The sequence below is a fragment of the Lacerta agilis genome, chromosome 9 (assembly GCF_009819535.1).
Source record: "Lacerta agilis isolate rLacAgi1 chromosome 9, rLacAgi1.pri, whole genome shotgun sequence".
NCBI lineage: Eukaryota > Metazoa > Chordata > Lepidosauria > Squamata > Lacertidae > Lacerta > Lacerta agilis.
In genome coordinates this window covers 13,978,020-13,994,953 of record NC_046320.1, presented here as the reverse complement: position 1 = coordinate 13,994,953, position 16,934 = coordinate 13,978,020, and the positions used below count along the sequence as shown (strand labels likewise).

General features: G+C 46.2%; 2 protein-coding genes across 4 annotated transcripts in view; both read right to left on the bottom strand.

The window, feature by feature from the left end:
• The window catches only part of LCTL (lactase like), a 94,275-nt gene that overhangs the window by 35,289 nt on the left and 42,052 nt on the right, over positions 1–16,934 (bottom strand). For all 3 annotated transcript variants that reach the window (XM_033160203.1, XM_033160205.1, XM_033160204.1), the window contains exon 3: positions 3,421–3,648. In XM_033160203.1, coding sequence (XP_033016094.1) covers positions 3,421–3,648 — 228 coding nt within the window. The remainder of the gene's footprint in view (positions 1–3,420; positions 3,649–16,934) is intronic.
• On the bottom strand, positions 8,294–11,961 carry LOC117053131 (peptidyl-prolyl cis-trans isomerase FKBP3-like). The gene is made up of 3 exons (XM_033160665.1): positions 11,873–11,961; positions 9,004–9,486; positions 8,294–8,546 (listed from the first exon to the last, which is right to left on the bottom strand). Exons 1-3 carry the CDS (start codon positions 11,959–11,961, stop codon positions 8,294–8,296), a joined length of 825 nt encoding a protein of 274 aa, XP_033016556.1.

Sequence of the window (16,934 nt, the reverse complement as noted above, 5' to 3'; positions counted from 1 at the left end):
CACAGGAAGACAGGCCTGACTCCCAACTGGCCAAGTATTTCTTTGTCTCAGGAACAAAGGGGGGGGGGGTTGCCCCTCCAGCTACTCAGCAGCCCTCTGCCTGAGTGATAATCTCCGGCATCCTGATACCTGTGTCAGACAAAAGGGTGTGATTAACTTGGCTGGGATATAGGGAAATGTAAATATCTTTTGTTTCACTTGATGGGTTTTTTGTGGAGGGCAAGAGGCATGGGGGCAGGGTCCAGGTTGCCACCAGACCCTCCCAATTTGTGATGTAATTCTAATGTATGGAGGGGTGGTCTTGAGCTGGAGGGGGGGGGATTTCAAAAAGTCTATATAGGAGCTGGTGTACCTTTGTTCGTGGTCTTTGCTTGCAAACACCCTGCTGCAGCAGTAATAAATAAAGGGCTACCGCCTTGCTTTGGGAGATTCTGTATCGTCTCTATTTTATTCATAAGTGCTCTTGAGAGGAGGGGAGCCCTATTAAGGCTCTCCCCCGGGTTCGTGGACTCCCTTCTGGGGTTGAACCTAATTTTTATAACAATCTCAAGAGAGGCCAGGCTAGAAAGGAGGGGCTGAGGGAAGGGTCTCTGTCTCGAGAGCTCCTGCTGCAATGGCACTGCTGGATCTCTCAAGCATTGCCCAGCAGAGGCAGAGAAGGGCCGTTCGCATTTTCATGCACACTTCCCAATGAGCAAAGGGCAATGGTCAGCTTCCAACTTGGCTTTTATTGAGATGTCAAGCAAAGCGGGCATAATTGACACATGGCACGGAAGCAAGATTGCACCACTTGGTGCCCAGGTTGACCTTGCCGCCGTGTAACTGATGTGTAACTGAGACGCATGCCTGGTGCTGCTTACAGACAAGGCTTGCTTTCTACCTGGCTTTAATAATAATAATAATAATAATAATAATAATAATAATAATAATAATTTTATTTATACCCCGCCCTTCCCAGCCAAAAAACCGGGCTCAGGGCGGCTAACATCAATTAAAATCACAGCAAAAAAAACATAAAAACGATCAATTTAAAATAACAGATTGAAAATACAAATTTAAAAATTCATTTAAAACTGCAGGTCTCAATTTCAAAATAACCCACCAATAAAAGATGAAGCATAAATATTAAACAGAAACCAACCCAAAGGACAGGTGGAAAAAGCTCCGTCTTGCAGGCCCTGCGGAAAGATGCCAAATCCCGCAGGGCCCTGGTCTCTTGTGATAGGCTGTTCCACCAAGTCGGGGCCAATATTGAGAAGGCCCTGGCCCTAGTTGAGGCCAACCTAGCGTCTTTGTTGCTCGGGACCTCCAAAAGATTATTATTTGAGGACCTTAAGGTCCTACATGGGACATACCAGGAGAGGCGGTCCCTTAAGTACGAGGGTCCTAAGCCGCATATGTGGCAGACGCTAAAACCACGGCAATTCCTGGAAGCAAACTAATTCAGAACGAGCTTTAGTGGCCGTGTTCAGGCAGTCGTATATGTAAATGAGCCTTTGGGCCGCCCATAATGCCACTTTGCTCAACAAAGCAAACCAGCTAGGATGGTCTTCTGTGGGAATATGTTTGAAAAGGTGCTTCTGCACCTGTTTGTTTGGGTTTACTTTAGGTGTCCTTCTGCCTTAGGAAGGAAGGACAAAGGATCCGGCAGAGGTTTGCTGCCTGGATCCCTCCGCGCTGTTAGCAGAGTGCACCAATTAAGTTTCATTAAATGTCAGTTAAAAGTTTCCCGCCCAAAAGCTAGCACAGTAACAAGGTTGTGATTGGTTATTGTAATGGTTATGGCAATGTTTGAGTCTTCAATAAATAGCCTCCGCTCTCTGTAGCGAGTGTGGAGAACGCGCGAGACAAGATAGAGAGAACATCGGTGCGTGGCAAGCTAAGAGAGAAACCAAAACCGAAACCAGCCGCACAGAGCAGTTGAGAGCTTCTTCACGAGACTGCAGTCTTCTTGTGTTTATTTCATTTTATTTTAAAACGTTCTTCTGGCCGTCTAAGTTTTGGCCGCTATTTAGTTTAGTTTAACTTCTTCTCCGGAACCTTTGGAACCTACAGACCTCTGCAGAAAAACCTTCAGAACTCGAGGCAACCTTTAGAACTCACAGCAAACCTTCAGATCATAGCCAGCGGACCTTCTCACGACGTAGTGGGAGCAGGTTTCTCCAGGATTACTCGCCGTCCCATCTGCTGGCTATCCCCACAGTCTTCCCTTAGCTATTGTTTTCCATTTTGTTTGAATGGGGTAACTACAGTGCATGGCTGTGGAACAAAGGCAGGATACCAAGCCGTGGCTTCCAGTTGGCTTAATATCCTGGCTTGTTCCTAAACCATAGTTTCATGGTTTGGATGAAACAGGAAACTATAGCTAATGGAAGACTTTGTGCTTTGTCTACCAGCTAACAAAATGAAAGAAGCAAAGACCTGTGCTTGTATATATAACAACTTATAATGCCAAGATACCACCATCTGAACATAGCCAGTGTTTGTTCATTCTTCCAACCCTAGTAACTTCAGTTGACCCTATTCTTAATGCGTAGTTCCATCCATTCTCCGTTGCTGCTTCCTATGCCTCACATACAGGTAAGCCAGCCTTCCTTTCCCTTAAAAGCCCTTCTGAAAACTCACCTCTACTTTTGCTCCCCTTGCTGTACCTATTGGTCCCCTCAATGGGTTGGATCCAAATGTGCCCTTCTACGTGGTGAGAAGGGCTGCTCTTCACTTGCATGAGAGCTAAAGACCAAGTTCTTCCTCTTGTGTAGTAGTAATAATAATAATAATAATAATAATAATAATAATAATAATAATATCAAGAAAACTTCAACCACTGAAAGTAGCCATATAGGAACTGCTACAGGATTTACATGCAAACTTCCCCACTTCCAGCTGCAGGAGTGTTTGAGGAACATCCCTAGTAGCTATTCTCATTCCACCCATGACTCTTTGGATATAACCCAGGCAGGTATTCTGTGACCTTTGCACCTCCCTTTCCACGCTTGTCTTCTCCCTGCCCTGTCACAGATCGACTGTATTCTCCTTGAGGCAGAAGCCTGGCTGTTTCTCTCCCTCTCCCTTTCTGCCAAAGAACCTTTGCAAAGTGCTATATATCCATTCAAAACAATTAAGAATAATTGATATGCAATCTTAAAAATAGCAGCACACATACAAAGTAACATAGCCTAATACTTATCTCAAAAGATCAGAATTTCAGGAGTATTCCAGAATATTAATTAGGACAAGGTTTTCAAACCCTTTTAATTATTATTATTTTAAAAAAAAATCAAGATCATCCCATAATTACTCTGAACAAAGTTGCCATTTCAAAACTGCACTGCAGAATAGCACACTGGATTAATTATGCCAGACTGCAGCAATAACCTTGAATTAAAGCGGCACAACTTTCTATTTTAAAGGAACAATTGCCTTTCTGGTTGATGAAACCTGTCTTCCCATCAGGTAACAGACGTGACCAGGAAAGAGAGAAGCGATAATGAGTCAATCCAAGCTGTTTGATACATTTCAAATCTTCCTCCCACAGAGTATAGCTGCCACAAGCTACATCACCAGTCTGGTTCTTGAAAACCCGATCTCCTCCCTGATGGGTGAACGTGTCCCAAACGCTGGGGCCTTTTCCATCTGCATCCCAGCCTCCTGATTAAAAACAAAACAATCGTTACACTTTTGACATGGAAAAGACACAAGTTGAATGTAAAAAATAATGCAATCACATACATTGGACAAGTGCCTCGTGAGCAAATCATAGGATACTCTGTGCACATCTTCAATTTTAACTGCAGATCCTTGAACTATAGAATTATTGGTATTATGCTATGTATTTATTCATAGTGCTGTTCGCTGCTTGGAGATCTATTTCACTTAAAAAAAAAAAAAGCTTTCACATAAAAGTGATTACATGCCGGGCGTACAATTCTACCTGTACCCAAATGTTTGTGAAGATACCATGATTTTCAACAACCCTTTCTTCCATTTCTGCAGTTGCCACCCTTAACTCTCCTTTGTATTGGGGGGTCATAATCAACACGAATGGAGTATAATAAATATGCAAATCCTGCCCTTCTACAGCAAAGAGGTTGATTGTTTTGTGAGGTTTCAACTAATCTTGGGGACAAAGTTCAGAAAGGGTGTGTGTGAACTTTCCCAGCAGAGAATTTCCAAGCTGAGCACTAACCACAAAGGTCAGGTGTGACTTGGGAAGGGCCTCTGCGCCATCTTTCTTTGCCATCACAACCCACTCCTTGTCATGGAATTCTACTCAATATTGACCCAGAGTAGATTGCAATGTATAGTTAGCAGAGTAAAAACTTAAACACGTTGCAGGATTCTCAAAAAAATAGACCAGAGACAATTGTATTTCATCCAGCAGAGCTTGACTGCTACTGAAGGCAAATGAGCATAATGGTCACAAAGCCAATACATTCAGGATTGGCACTGTCCATAAGAAATCCAGTTGCAGCAGACTTAACTTAAACTTAAAAAGGTAAAGGACAGTTAAGTCCAGTCGCGAATGACTCTGGGGTTGCGATGCTCATCTCGCTCTATAGGCCGAGGGAGCCGGCGTACAGCTTCCGGGTCATCTGGCCAGCATGACTAAGCCGCTTCTGGCGAACCAGAGCAGCACACGGAAACGCCGTTTACCTTCCCACCAGAGTGGTACCTATTTATCTACTTGCATTCTGACATGCTTTCGAACTGCTAGGTTGGCAGGAGCTGAGAGTTGGACGGGAGCTCACCCCGTCGCGGGCATTCAAACCGCCAACCTTCCAATCGGCAAGCCCAAGGCTTAGTGGTTTACACCACAGCGCCACAATAACTTACAATAACTTATAACAGGACTAAACCTTAACACTAAGCATACTATATACAGAACACCATGCCAGGAGGAAAAGAGAGAAAGAAAAAGAGAAATCCAGGCTCCTTCTGGCCCGATTTTTATAGTCAGCATGACCTTTGCAGAAGACATAAGAGAACTAGTTTAAACCAGCTGTACTCAACTTCAGCCTAAACATCATGAACCTTCTGCTTGTTTCTTTCACACAGAGAAGCTTCCAGAACCCTCTTGAATTAAGCAGACTAGGAAAGATCTCTACACATAAGAGCAATACTTTCTGCACTAAGAAATGCAAACTGACACTCCTTCCCTTGGAAATTCACTTGCCTTGGAGGCAGTGGTAGTGTGTTCTTCACGAGCGTCACTTACCAACATGTGCAAGCCCATTGCCACAACTACTGCTAGAAACAAAAGGAGGGAGAACAGCTCCGGGGTGTCACTATGTCACCAGGAGTATGATGGGGTGCAAATCAGAAGGGAGTCACAAATAATATAATGTAGTGTTGTTGCTGTTTTGTTAGTTTTTTTCTTTATGGAAAATAAATGGGCATTCAATGAAACTGAATGTTGGAAGATTCGGGAAAGATAAAAGGAAGTCCTTCTTCACACAATGCATAGTTAAACTTTGGAACTCACTCCCACTAGAGGCAGCGATGGCTGGCACTTGTTGTTGTTCAGTCGTTCAGTCGTGTCCAACTCTTCACGACCCCATGGACCAGAGCACGCCAGGCACCCCTATCCTCCACTGCCTCCCGCAGTTTGGCCAAACTCATGTTAGTAGCTTCGAGAACACTGTCCAAACATCTTGTCCTCTGTCGTCCCCTTCTTCTTCTGCCCTCCATCTTTCCCAACATCAGGGTCTTTTCCAGGGAGTCTTCTCATGAGGTGGCCAAAGTACTGGAGCCTCAACTTCAGAATCTGTCCTTCCAGTGAGCACTCAGGGCATGAGTGGTGCATGCTCTGGTTATCTCCCGCTTGGACTACTGCAACGCGCTCTATGTGGGGCTACCTTTGAAGCTGACCCGGAAATTGCAATTAATCCAGAATGCGGCAGCTAGATTGGTGACTGGGAGTGGCTGCCAGGACCACATAACACCGGTCCTGAGAGATCTACATTGGCTCCCAGTACGTTTCCGAGCACAATTCAAAGTGTTGGTGCTGACCTTTAAAGCCCTAAACGGCCTCGGTCCTGTATACCTGAAGGAGCGTCTCCACCCCCATCGTTCAGCCTGGACACTGAGGTCCAGCGCCGAGGGCCTTCTGGCGGTTCCCTCACTGCGAGAAGCAAAGCTACAGGGAACCAGACAGAGGGCCTTCTCGGTAGTGGCGCCCGCCCTGTGGAACTCGCTCTCTTCAGATGTCAAAGAGATAGACAACTACCAGACATTTAGAGGACATCTGAAGGCAGCCCTGTTTAGGGAAGCTTTTAATATGTGATATTTTAATGTATTTGATTTTTGTTGGAAGCTGCCCAGAGTGGCTGAGGAAATCCAGCCAGATGGGTGGGGTAATAATAATAATAATAATAATAACAACAACAACAACAACAACAATTTACAGAAGAGCGGGGGGTGGTGGATTTGACACTGGGCTGAAATGTATGACGGCAACTCCACATTTCTTATAGAGTTCTGCCCTAAGATAAGGAAGCAATCATCATTAAATATGCCATTTAAAAAACCCCTGAAAAAAGTTGTTTTTAGTTGGAGGAAAAAGTGTACAAATAAAGTATCAGAGAATAGACATCGGGTATCATTCCTAACCCTAGATATAACTGCACCCATCCATTAGTAACAATAATACAATTTCCTTAAACTGAAATATTTGCCAGATGCCCCATATCCCTGTTCTGATTCATGAAAACTTGTGGCTTAATTTGGGGGTGAGTGAAGGGGGGTCTATGTGAGCCCGGTATCAGATTAGTAAGTGCAGGAGGGTGAAATGTAAGAGATCAGTCTGTATCAAAGAGAGCCTTTAGGACAAGACAGATCTATCCAGCAAACAGGCACTTATGGCTGTCTGGGATGTCCTTTGAAAGTCCTGACAGTCAGTTAGAAAGAAAGGAAATTCCATTATAAGCCATGGCCCTAGGCATGCAGAAGATGAATTAATGTAACAGCGCCTCTGCGAAATGTCTGCCTTTCGCTTAGACAAGCGTCTGCAGGGGGGAAAAAAGAGCTGCAAAGGTTTTCACCAAATTAAATTTTACACTGGGTTTTTGCAACCTTTGCATAATTTTTTTTTGTGTCCTGATAGTTTAAAAGATATTTCATAGTGATTTCAAAGTCTTTGATAGAGGTCACTATTTAAAATGTCATCACGGGCTGCAATCATGCATACCTAAAAATAATATTACTATTTTTTATTTTTTTATTAAAAAAAACCCTCTGATTCTCCAAGCGAACAGTTAGTGTAGCATAAGAAACAGAGCTGTGAACCAGGAAGTCCTTAGTTCGGATTCCATCTCAGCCATGAACTCGCAAGGTGGACCTTTAGGGAAGACCGCTGTTTTCTCAGTCTCAGCTATTCCTGAAAAAATGGGAATAAAAATAAGAAGAACACTGCCTGACCTTTTAGGGCTTTTGTGCAAATTACTTGACATAACGTAGGTGGAGATGCCAAAGGCCTTATTTATTTCTGTAACACTCTCCTCGTGGCTGACACTTTGCAGAGTCTCTGCTCTGAGGTGTATGTACTGTATATACTTGAGTATAAGCCTAGTTTTTCAGCACACTTTTTGTGCTTTAAAAGCTGCCCTCGGCTTATACTCAAGTCAACCATTCCTTAATAAGTGTACAAGAACGGTAGTTCTTTACTCTCCCCAGGCAGCTTGTTCCATTCCTGAACTGCTCACATAAATGCAAACTTTAGACCCCAGAAGACAGAAAGCCTATCAGTTAAGGAAGTATTAAAACCCCACAGGTGCTCACTTTCCCTGGCTCCTGCTTAAACAGGACAGGATCCCAGCCTTCTCTGTATAACACAAGGGAACATTGCGCTGTGGGTTAAACCACAGAGCCCTAGGGCTTGCTGATCAGAAGAATGGCGGTTCGAAACCCTGCGACGGGGTGAGCTCCACAGCAGCAAAGGAGGAAGAGGAAGGAGCAGCCCAAAGGGCTGCTTTGGGCTGCTCGTTCCTCCTCTACCACAGTGGCAAAGGTGAACCGGCTTATACTTGAGTCAATAAGCTTTCCCACATTTTTGTGGGGAAATTAGGTGCCTCGGCTTATATTTGGGTCGACTTATACTCGAGTATATACGGTATATAAACCAGTCTTTAGTTAAAGTGATGCTGGACACAGCAACTGGAACAAAAGCCTCCCCACCCCCCCCACCCCACCCTTGCTGTGTGAGAAACAAGGCCACAAACACATTTCCTGGGCTTCCAAGAGCATCTTCACAGTTTTCAAAGGCGGGGGGGGGGGGGGGGCTAGGAGGAGCAACCCATCATTCAATATCCACCAGTTCCACTTCAAAGAAAAGTTTTGCATTTGGTGGAATTTTGGCATCCGGCTGCCCTTTCTTCCCATAAGCCCATTCTGGTTCAATTTCCAGGTGTCCCTTCTCCCCTTTGCTCATGGTCAGCAGAGCTTCGTCCCAGCCTCGTATCACTTTTCCAACGCTCAGCGGTGTTGGAGTAACCTGCTCCAACAATTCCAGAAGGTCGTGAGATTTTGGAGAGATGGTAGGAGGTTCGGGGCTGAAGAAGCAAAGGCGGCTGAAGCAGCAAAGGCGGGCGAAAATAAAAGGACTGCAGTCGTTAGTTCAAGTGCACTCAATCGCAGTGAGTGAGCTCTCTTCTCCTCTAACAGAGGTGGGGGCTTTTTATTATCAATTTCACAGAATTGAATCACAGAATTGTAGAGTTGGAAGGGACCACGAGGATCATCGAGTCCAACTCCCTGCAATGCAGGAATATGTAGCTGACCCATACGGGGATCGAACCTGCAGCCTTGGTGTTATCAGCACCACACTCTAACCAACAACGACGTAAGCATATATACAACCAATAGCAGTCAAGCACAAAGAGCCCTTCCGGGCGGGAAACATCTCCAGGGACCGTTAGTCAAGGGGCTTCTTGGTGCGCTTTTCCCGGAGCGGAGACAACTCAATTACAGCTCCGTGATCTCGGCCGGATCTTCTTTTCCTCCGCGCACGGCAGCACAAGATCGTATTGGAGCGTATTCCCACACAGCGGTTTTGCCGCTTTCTTTTTCTTTGAACTGGTCTGAATATTACCGTCGAAGACTGTTCCATCTTGCAGCTTCCCTGTATACCAACAGTGAACGACATCGCCCTTTTTGGGAAAGTTGATTTTATCGCCCTTCTTCAGTACTGACTTTGTATATTTGGGGGCGGGAGGCTCATCCACAGCTTCCTCAGGCTTTGTCTCCCTGGGCTTCTCTTCATCAATCTTGACGTTTTTCACTTGCTCTGCTACATGCTCTGGACTCTCAGTACCCTTAAATCTCTTGGTTGCAACGAGCGCATTATATGCCGTGATCAGCTGCTCCTTACTGGCTGTCTTGGCCACATTTTTTATCTGTCCTAGTAGTTTGTGCTCTGACAGGAACTTGTGCACCGCCTGCTCCTGCAGGAAGCGGACGATCTCCTTCTTGGGCAGGGCGTCTCCGCCAATGCTGTCAAGTATCCCGTTTTCCCCGGGATTCTCCCTTATTTCAAGCAGTTTCCCCACTGCTCTCCCTTATTTTTTATTTCCCTTAAATTTCCCGTTTTTAATGGAAGCAGCTCCTCCCCTGCTGGCCAGGGACTGGGTGGGAAGACCTCGCCTACTTGGAGAGAAAAGCCTCAGCCCTCAAAGCAAGTGGGAGCCGTTTCCCGTGCTTACAGGGGGGTGTATTCCTCCCCCTGCATCAGCCCCTATCCGTTGCCGCCGAGCCCCTCAGCCGGCCAATAGGGTTAGCTGGTGGGCGGAGCCTGGCTGCCTTTGAGCAGCTGCTGCTTCCTGTCCTGTTTTGATGGGATCAGACAAGAAGACGATGGGGCTCCATCGTGCAGAGCACATGGCTGCCCTCATCTTTGCTGGCTGCCCTCCTCTTTGCTCCACTCCGAGCCCGAGCCCGCTTGGAGTTTACATTGCTGCTCCGCCCACTTTTGCTTCTGGCTCCGCCCACCACTGACATGTGACTGTCCCCGGGATAGGTGAGACTGCTGATCCCTTATTTTCAAATCTGAAACTTGACAGCTATAGTCTCCGTGGAGCTCCTCGGGGGCTGACATTGCATCGCCTCCTCACACAAGCGAGGGCTCCTTCCTGCTCTGAGGTGCTTACATTCTCTGATGCACCGCAGAAGCAACAATGGAGGGAGGAGGGAGAAATGAAGGCAAGGAGAAATGGGAGGGCCTGTGTTCAGTTCAGTTACGGACTCGCTATGTTGTTTGAAGTTCTGAGACAGTATGCAGGAAGGTGTGATTGCATCAGCTCCAACCACCATCATCACCATCCCATACCCTCCAACTTTTCTCTGATGAAAATAGAGATGTCCTAAGGAAAAGTGGGACAATTGGGGATCAAATTAAAAACCAGGAAAGCTTCTGTAAATCCGGGGAAATAGGGGCACTTGGAGGGTCTGCTTTTCATGTGTTCCGGAGTGACTGCCTGCGGAAGCTAAGCCTCTTATACTCAGGTAAGTTTCTGTGCATTTTGAAACCCTACAGAAAGAGAAGTCCCCAAAATCTCAGGGTAGGGGGTTGTGCCAAAGGCTTCCCGGAAAAGGGGGCAGGTGAGGAGGGATCGGAAGACGGTAAGAGAGGTGGCATCACATGGGTGTTTCAGAAGGAAATTTCAGGCATAAAAACCAGCAAGGGAGTAAGAGTGGAGACTGCAGGAGGTATTTGGACTGCTGTGGCAAAAACTGAGCAAAAGTTATAGGCAGGGATATTGCCAGATATAGGGACGCGGGTGGCGTTGTGGTCTACACCACAGAGCCTAGGGCTTGCCGATCAGAAAGTCGGCGGTTCGAATCCCCGCGACGGGGTGAGCTCCCATTGCTCGGTCCCAGCTCCTGCCAACCTAGCAGTTCGAAAGTACGCCAAAGTGCAAGTAGATCAATAGGTACAGCTCCGGTGGGAAGGTAAACGGTGTTTCCATGCGCTGGCTGCTCTGGTTTGCCAGAAGCGGCTTAGTCATGCTGGCCACATGACCCGGAAGCTGTCTGCGGACAAATGCCGGCTCCCTTGGCCTATAGAGCAAGATGAGCGCCGCAACCCCAGTCGTCCATGATGGGACCTAACGGTCAGGGGTACCTTTACCTTTACAGCCAGATATAAGAGTAGTGGTGAGATAAGATTATGAACAGATGATGGGAGCTCACCATGAACTTCCCCCTTGTTCTCTTGTTTTAGAATGGCTATGGTGACCACCTGAAAGGTGCCGGAGCCAAGCTCCAGCTGAAAAAACAAATCCTGGTTATACTTTATTATCTACGGCAGTTCCCAGGGACAGGTAGGTTGGTCTGCCGTAGTCAAAACAAAATAAATAAATGAAATTCCTTCCAGTAGCACCTTAGAGACCAACTAAGTTTGTTCTTGGTATGAGCTTTCGTGTGCATGCACACTTCTTCAGGGTCCACTTCCCTTTTATGGAATCCATGCCACAATATGGCCCCTTCTCCATTGAGCCACATGGGTGATTCTTCTTTTTAACATTTACAAATGGCATCCCTATAGCACATTGCCAAGCTGTTGGGGCCTTTAAAGGTCCTCAGGTATGGAGACTGACCTTACAGACTTGCCACCACCAGGGCCCTATCAATAACCAGGGCTCACTCATTCCCCAGAGAGGCGAGTTCTGGTACCTCTTTTTCTAGAAAAATCGTGCTGCATGCAATGTACGAGATAGCCCCTCTTAATAGCTTTCTACCTGCACGTCTGTTGTTCTTGGTTTGCGTTAGCTTGCTTGAGAACTTGGGGTTTGTTGGGTCACTAAGGTGAGGGGCAAAGTTGTTTGCCCTGATTGTTTTGCCCTGCTGCCAAACGTGCCCGTCTGCTTAACTTTCCTGCTACCTTGATGCGTTGCAACTGTTCCTCAGTCTGACCCACTCCTTCTCTGTGGCAGCAGTGGGGCTGTGCCCAGAAGCGATGTCACCCTCCATCCCCAGAAGCTGCTCCTGTCGCAACCATCACAAGAGGCATCATTTTTGAAATACCAGTTTAACTCTCAATTCCTGCTGAGCAATTCCAGAAGCAGTATAGAAATCCCGCCCTTGGAAATCCCTCATCTCTCTCACAAAACTACAGCTCCCAGGGTCCCCAGGGAAAGGAAATTAAACTGATTAAGTCTGTTGCATAGGTATGCCCTTAGAGAACTGCCTTCGGTGAGGTTTAAATTACCTCCGAGCCTCTTTCTCACTAGTTGTGTGAATATTTGATTGTTATAAATGCAGAAGAGAAAGCAGAAGGGAGGCATTTGTAATGCAAATGAACATTGCTGGCTTTACATTTGCAGCAGTGCTGTCAAGTATCCCGTTTTCCCCGGGATTCTCCCTTATTTCAAGCAGTTTCCCACTGCTCTCCCTTATTTTTTATTTCCCTTAAATTTCCCAATTTAATGGAAGCAGCTCCTCCCCTGCTGGCCAGGGACTGGGTGGGAAGACCTCGCCTACTTGGAGAGAAAAGCCTCAGCCCTCAAAGCAAGTGGGAGCCGTTTCCCACGCTTACAGGGGGGTGTATTCCTCCCCCTGCATCAGCCCCTATCCGTTGCCGCTGAGCCCCTCAGACGGCCAATAGGGTTAGCTGGCGGACAGAGCCTGGCTGCCTTTGAGCAGCTGCTGCTTCCTGTCCTGTTTTGATGGGATCAGACAAGAAGACGATGGGGCTCCATCGCGCGGAGCACATGGCTGCCCTCCTCTTTGCTGCACTCCGAGCCCGAGCCCACTTGCTTTTCCCGGCTGCCGACACATTCAATGCTGCTCCACCCACTTTTGCTTCTGGCTCCGCCCAACACTGACATGTGACTGTCCCCAGGATGGGTGAGACTGCTGATCCCTTATTTTCAAATCCGAAACTTGACAGCTATGCATTTCCAGTACAAAGTGAAATTGCACTGGGGCTGGAAATATGTCAGTTTTGGTTCTCTCCGTTTCTCATTTTTCCATCCATAAGATCCGTTCTCCACATTTTGCATTAATCTGAAGGTCTTTAAAAAAAAAAAAAAAACGTCATGAGAACACACCAGCAAATTTCTCCTTTTTATATGTATTTTTGACTATCGTGCACATTTCACTCCGACACAATTCATTTCTATATTCCGCTTTCACTAATATCTCCATTTTTACGCACACTTGACTGTACTCGAACGGGCAGCCTTTGGCAAGCCACAGAAGCCAAACACAAGTGTGTGGTCATCCTATGCAGAAGTGCGTGCCCAAAATGCTAACAGTAAACCCCCCAAATGCAGGAAGTACAAAAGCAGATGGATAGCCAGATACCCCAACCTCTCTTTTACTTCCTCTATTGTGCTTCGTGGGTGTTTTCTTATTGTATGGCTAATTGTAGTTAAATATAATGTGTGGATGGTATTGTCAGGCTTCAGGGAATCGGCTTCCTCCCTCCCCCCCCCCTTGGCAATAGATAAGCAGAACAAAGGAAAAGGAGTCTTCTTACCAGTTAGAAACTTTGATGATCACAGCGAGAGAACAAAGAATCCATTTCCTAGGAATGGCGGTGCTCCCAATTAAGGGTTCCACCCACATCCTCCCTAGTCACCCACTACTGTGTCTTGTAACCTGAGCTCATAACCACTGTGCTTTCTGTGCTGCTGCCTTATCTGTTCTTCTTGACCTTGGAGTGAGCAGATGAAAGCTTTCCAGAGAAATTGAGTCTGTTAACTCTTTCTCTCCCAATGCTTCTCCTCCTAGCTGTTCCCCATCCAGTATTTCCCAGCTTCTGCCTTCTGATATATGTCCCTCTGCAAACCAATGTTCCAAATCTATACTGTCCTCCTGCTCCTGGGAAGATTCAGGATCCGAATCAGGATCAGGATCAGGGGGGGGCTCCCACCATTCCTCCTCAGTGCAGCCCTCTTCAGCACAGTCCCTGACAGGTATATATTTACTTTTTAACAGAACATAATTATAGACAGTGAGGGGGCAGGGAAATAGAACACTACCTCCCCGGGGCAGAGAATAGCTAGCAAGACAGGTCTCTGCCTCAAGGAGCTTACAAGTTTGATTTTGACTGCCGGTGAGATGAGAAAAGTGACAACATTTTATTACTAAATAATGGTAAGCAGCAGTCCTGAAACAACTTTGCAGATAATGTCAATAACCCCAACGGAAATGCTTCAGGGTAAGAAAGCAAGTTGCAGCCTTCAGTTTGGCTGTTCAAGTTGGCATGTTGTTGTTGTTTTTTAACTTGAGCGCAGGCGTATTTAAACTCTGCTAGTGTGCTTTGATCTCAGAAATGAAAATGGGTGAAAAATCCTCATCCTTATAACGAGGAACATTTTTCAGACTTTCCTGTCCCCAAAATTAAAGGGACGTTATGGCTTGGAAGCCTATAAATTAAATATCAGCTAGTCTGCAAGATTAATATCTATGTAATAGTTATACACCAGCCCTCAATAAAAAGAGTTTTAATAATCAATTAGTATAATAGAAATTAAAGATGGAAAAGACCTATTAGGAGGTCATCCAGTCCATCCCTTGCCGGTGCCAAATTGCTCCCTGAAGTATATTCAGTACTTTAATACACATCTGTCTTATTAAATCTAAGTTTAATGCAAGGTTAAGCATATTGCAGACACTTAAAGCATTCCTAGAATATGTAATATCCCTTCCGCAACTAGGCTCCTCATAGACTTTCGGTCACGTCTCACATTCTTTACAGAATTTTATCATAGCTCGAGTGCACCAATATATCTACGCAGGGTTATTCGGCAAATTGAACTTTAATGTGGGGCAACCTTCAAAGTAGGTCAATTATTAGATCAAAGTGCTCTGAGTGTCTCTCAAGGTTCACGTTTTCCCGTGGTTCGGTGACTCAAGGCAATCGTATTTTCGTCAGTTCCTCAGAGCGCTGAAAGTTTTCTAACACATCAACTTTGACATCAATTAAAGATTCAATTTCTTCCCATAGAAAGGTTTAACTCTTCAAACTTTCTCTGTTCTGTAGAACTAAACCTCCCCCCACCCACCCACACCATCGCCCATTATAATAGGCAAGCATGAATTACTTTAAAAACACTAGGCCCAGATTCTAACATGTGATGAATCACGCGCATCCTGATATCATGCTACCTGTCAAGCTCTATATTGTAATGTTGGAATGGCTATGGCTCACAGGAGGAGCACACAAAAAGTCCCAGATTCAATCCCTGGTATTGCTTTGCAGAAAAGACCCTGATGTTGGGAAAGATGGAGGGCACAAGGAGAAGGGGACGACAGAGGATGAGATGGTTGGACAGTGTTCTCGAAGCTACTAACATGAGTTTGGCCAAACTGCGAGAGGCAGTGAAGGATAGGCGTCCCTGGCGTGCTCTGGTCCATGGGGTCACGAAGAGTCGGACACGACTGAACGACTGAACAACAACAAGCTAGGGGGAGTGTATAGACCAGGGGTCAGCAAACCTTTTCAGCAGGGGGGCCACTCCACTGTCCCTCAGACCTTGTGGGGGTTCAGACTATATTTTTTTGGGGGGGAGAACAAATTCCTATGCCCCACAAATAACCCAGAGATGCATTTTAAATAAAAGGACACATTCTACTCATGTAAAAACACACTGATTCCCAGACTGTCTGCAGGCTGGATTTAGAAGGCGATTGGGCTGGATTCTGCCCCCAGGCCTTAGTTTGCCTACCTATGGTATAGACAGTACTTTGCTAGCTGGACCAATGGTCTATGCTATTCCTATTTTTAAAATACTATGCCCAGATTCACAACATGCCACAAATCTCTTGCATTCCGCTCTCAATGCATATAATGTCATGCGTAAAATGTCACGAGCCCCATGAAGATGTCTTCGTAAGGCTGGTCAGCAGGTGTGGGTGATACCTGGTTTTCAACATCGCAATATATCACCAGCTAAACATTGTGATGCAGTCATACCTTGGATCTCGAACACATTGGCTCCTGAACAAATCGGCTCCCAGATGATCGAAACCTAGAAGTGAGTGTGCCGGTTTCCGAATGATTTTTGGAAGCTGAACATCCGACTGAGCTTCCCCAGCTTCTGATTGGCTGCAGGAGCTTCCTGCAGCCAATCAAAAGCTGTGCTTTGGTTTTTTAACATTTTGGGAATCGAACGGACTTCTGGAATGGATTCCGTTCGACTTCCAAGGTGCAACTGTATACTGATATATCACAATGTCTGAAATAAGGGTGAAGCTGGTTTTCAACTTTGTGATCTGTCACCAGCTATGCATCGCAACATACTGATATATCACGATGTCTGAAATCAGGATGGAGCTATGTGGAGGCACTGGCTGGCTTCACGGTTTTAACCAAATTGTGATTTTTGCACAGTAGTTTGGAAGGCGATGATCTAGATGCTAGGGAGGAGTCGAGCTGGTTGTCAGAGGAAAGGGCTTCCTCAGTGACAGTGGACTGCTGCAATACAGTCTCCTGACATGCCTCTGGCACCACCTCCTCCTAGTGAAGCCCTCCATGCCTCTGGTGATGTGCTGTCAGGGACTGGACTGAGAAGGAATGGTGGAGACTGTGCCCCCCCCCCCAAATCTTCCAGAGAAGAGGAAGATAGTATAGATTTACAACAGTGGTTTGCAGAGGGTCACGGCTCAGAGATGGAAGAGGAGCAAAGCTGGGAGATTCTGAGAGAAGCAGAGCTGCAGCAGCTTTCCCTCCCTGCGAGAAGTGAAGCTACAGGGAACCAGGCAGAGGGCCTTCTCAGTAGTGGCGCCCGCCCTGTGGAGAGGGCTGGCAGAGTGGCACCCGCCCTGTGGAACGCCTTCCCATCAGATGCCAAGGAAATAAACAACTATCTGACTTTTAGAAGACACCTGAAGGCAACCCTGTTTAGGGAAGTTTTTAATGTCTGATATTTTATCGCTTTTTATTGTTGTCGGTATTCTGTTGGGAGCCCCCCAGGGGGACCCAGCCAAATGGGTGG

Bases quoted from the DNA above. Each gene is read 5' to 3' on its own strand.
- LOC117053131 (XM_033160665.1), bottom strand. From the start codon at position 11,961: ATGGAGGGTGACATCGCTTCTGGGCACAGCCCCACTGCTGCCACAGAG. The intron at 9,487-11,872 runs GTAGCAGGAAAG...GATACTTGACAG, and splicing joins AACAGTTGCAACGCATCAAG to CATTGGCGGAGACGCCCTGC. The intron at 8,547-9,003 runs GTGCGCGGAGGA...TTGCTTCTTCAG, and splicing joins CAATACGATCTTGTGCTGCC to CCCCGAACCTCCTACCATCT.